General features: G+C 61.5%; 1 protein-coding gene across 1 annotated transcript; it reads left to right on the top strand.

Moving 5' to 3' along the window:
• Positions 1-31: 31 nt before the first annotated feature.
• LOC115285117 (zinc finger MYND domain-containing protein 15-like) lies at positions 32-565 on the top strand (the record flags this gene model as incomplete). Its single annotated transcript, XM_029931496.1, has 3 exons — positions 32-126; positions 208-306; positions 412-565. Coding segments are annotated over exons 1-3 (265 nt in total), but the record flags the coding sequence as incomplete, so codon positions are not given.
• Between the last annotated feature and the right edge of the window lie 87 nt (positions 566-652).

Genomic DNA, 652 nt, shown 5'->3' with positions numbered 1-652 from the left:
GGAGACCATCTTCTTAACTGGCCAGCCTCTCTCTCAGTCCCTGAGCTCAACATCCGTAACAAGCAGTCACTGAAAATCCACGTGGTGGAGGCCGGGAAGGAGTTTGACCTGGTCATGGTGTTTTGGGTAAGTCCCTCCAGGGTGGGAGGGGGGGCATGTGGAGGCGGACGCCAGGTGAGCCCCTGGTCTGTCTTCTCTGTCCTTCAGGAGCTGTCGGTCTTGCTCCCCCACATGGCCCTAGAGCTGCAATTTGTGGGCGATGGCCTGCCCCCCGAGAATGACCAGCAGCATTTTACCCTGCAGAGGGTGAGGGCTGGGGGGTGCGGGGGCTGCTCTCCTCTGTCTTGCCGAATTTGGCCTCCCAGTGCCCTAACTTCTAGCCCTTTCTCCACTCCACTTCTGGCTCCCTAGAATGGCCCAGGAGTGTCTGTCAGTCCTGGTTCCAGGGTATCGCGGCGCCTCAGCTCCGGGACCAAGGAGAAGGGGGGCTGCAGGGACTTGCAGATCAAGGTGTCTTCGCGGCCCTACCACCTGCTCCAGGGGCCCAAACCTGACCTGGTTATCGGTAAGAGCCTGGGGTAGGCGTGTGGGGAGGTGCGAGAAGGCCACGGGCGACAGCATCTGCCCATCTGCCCGCTCTCCCTCCCTCGGT

The sequence above is a fragment of the Suricata suricatta genome, unplaced genomic scaffold, assembly GCF_006229205.1.
Source record: "Suricata suricatta isolate VVHF042 unplaced genomic scaffold, meerkat_22Aug2017_6uvM2_HiC HiC_scaffold_42402, whole genome shotgun sequence".
NCBI classification, from domain to species: domain Eukaryota; kingdom Metazoa; phylum Chordata; class Mammalia; order Carnivora; family Herpestidae; genus Suricata; species Suricata suricatta.
The sequence above is the reverse complement of the archived record's forward strand: the minus strand, read 5'-3'. Positions and strand labels throughout refer to the sequence as shown.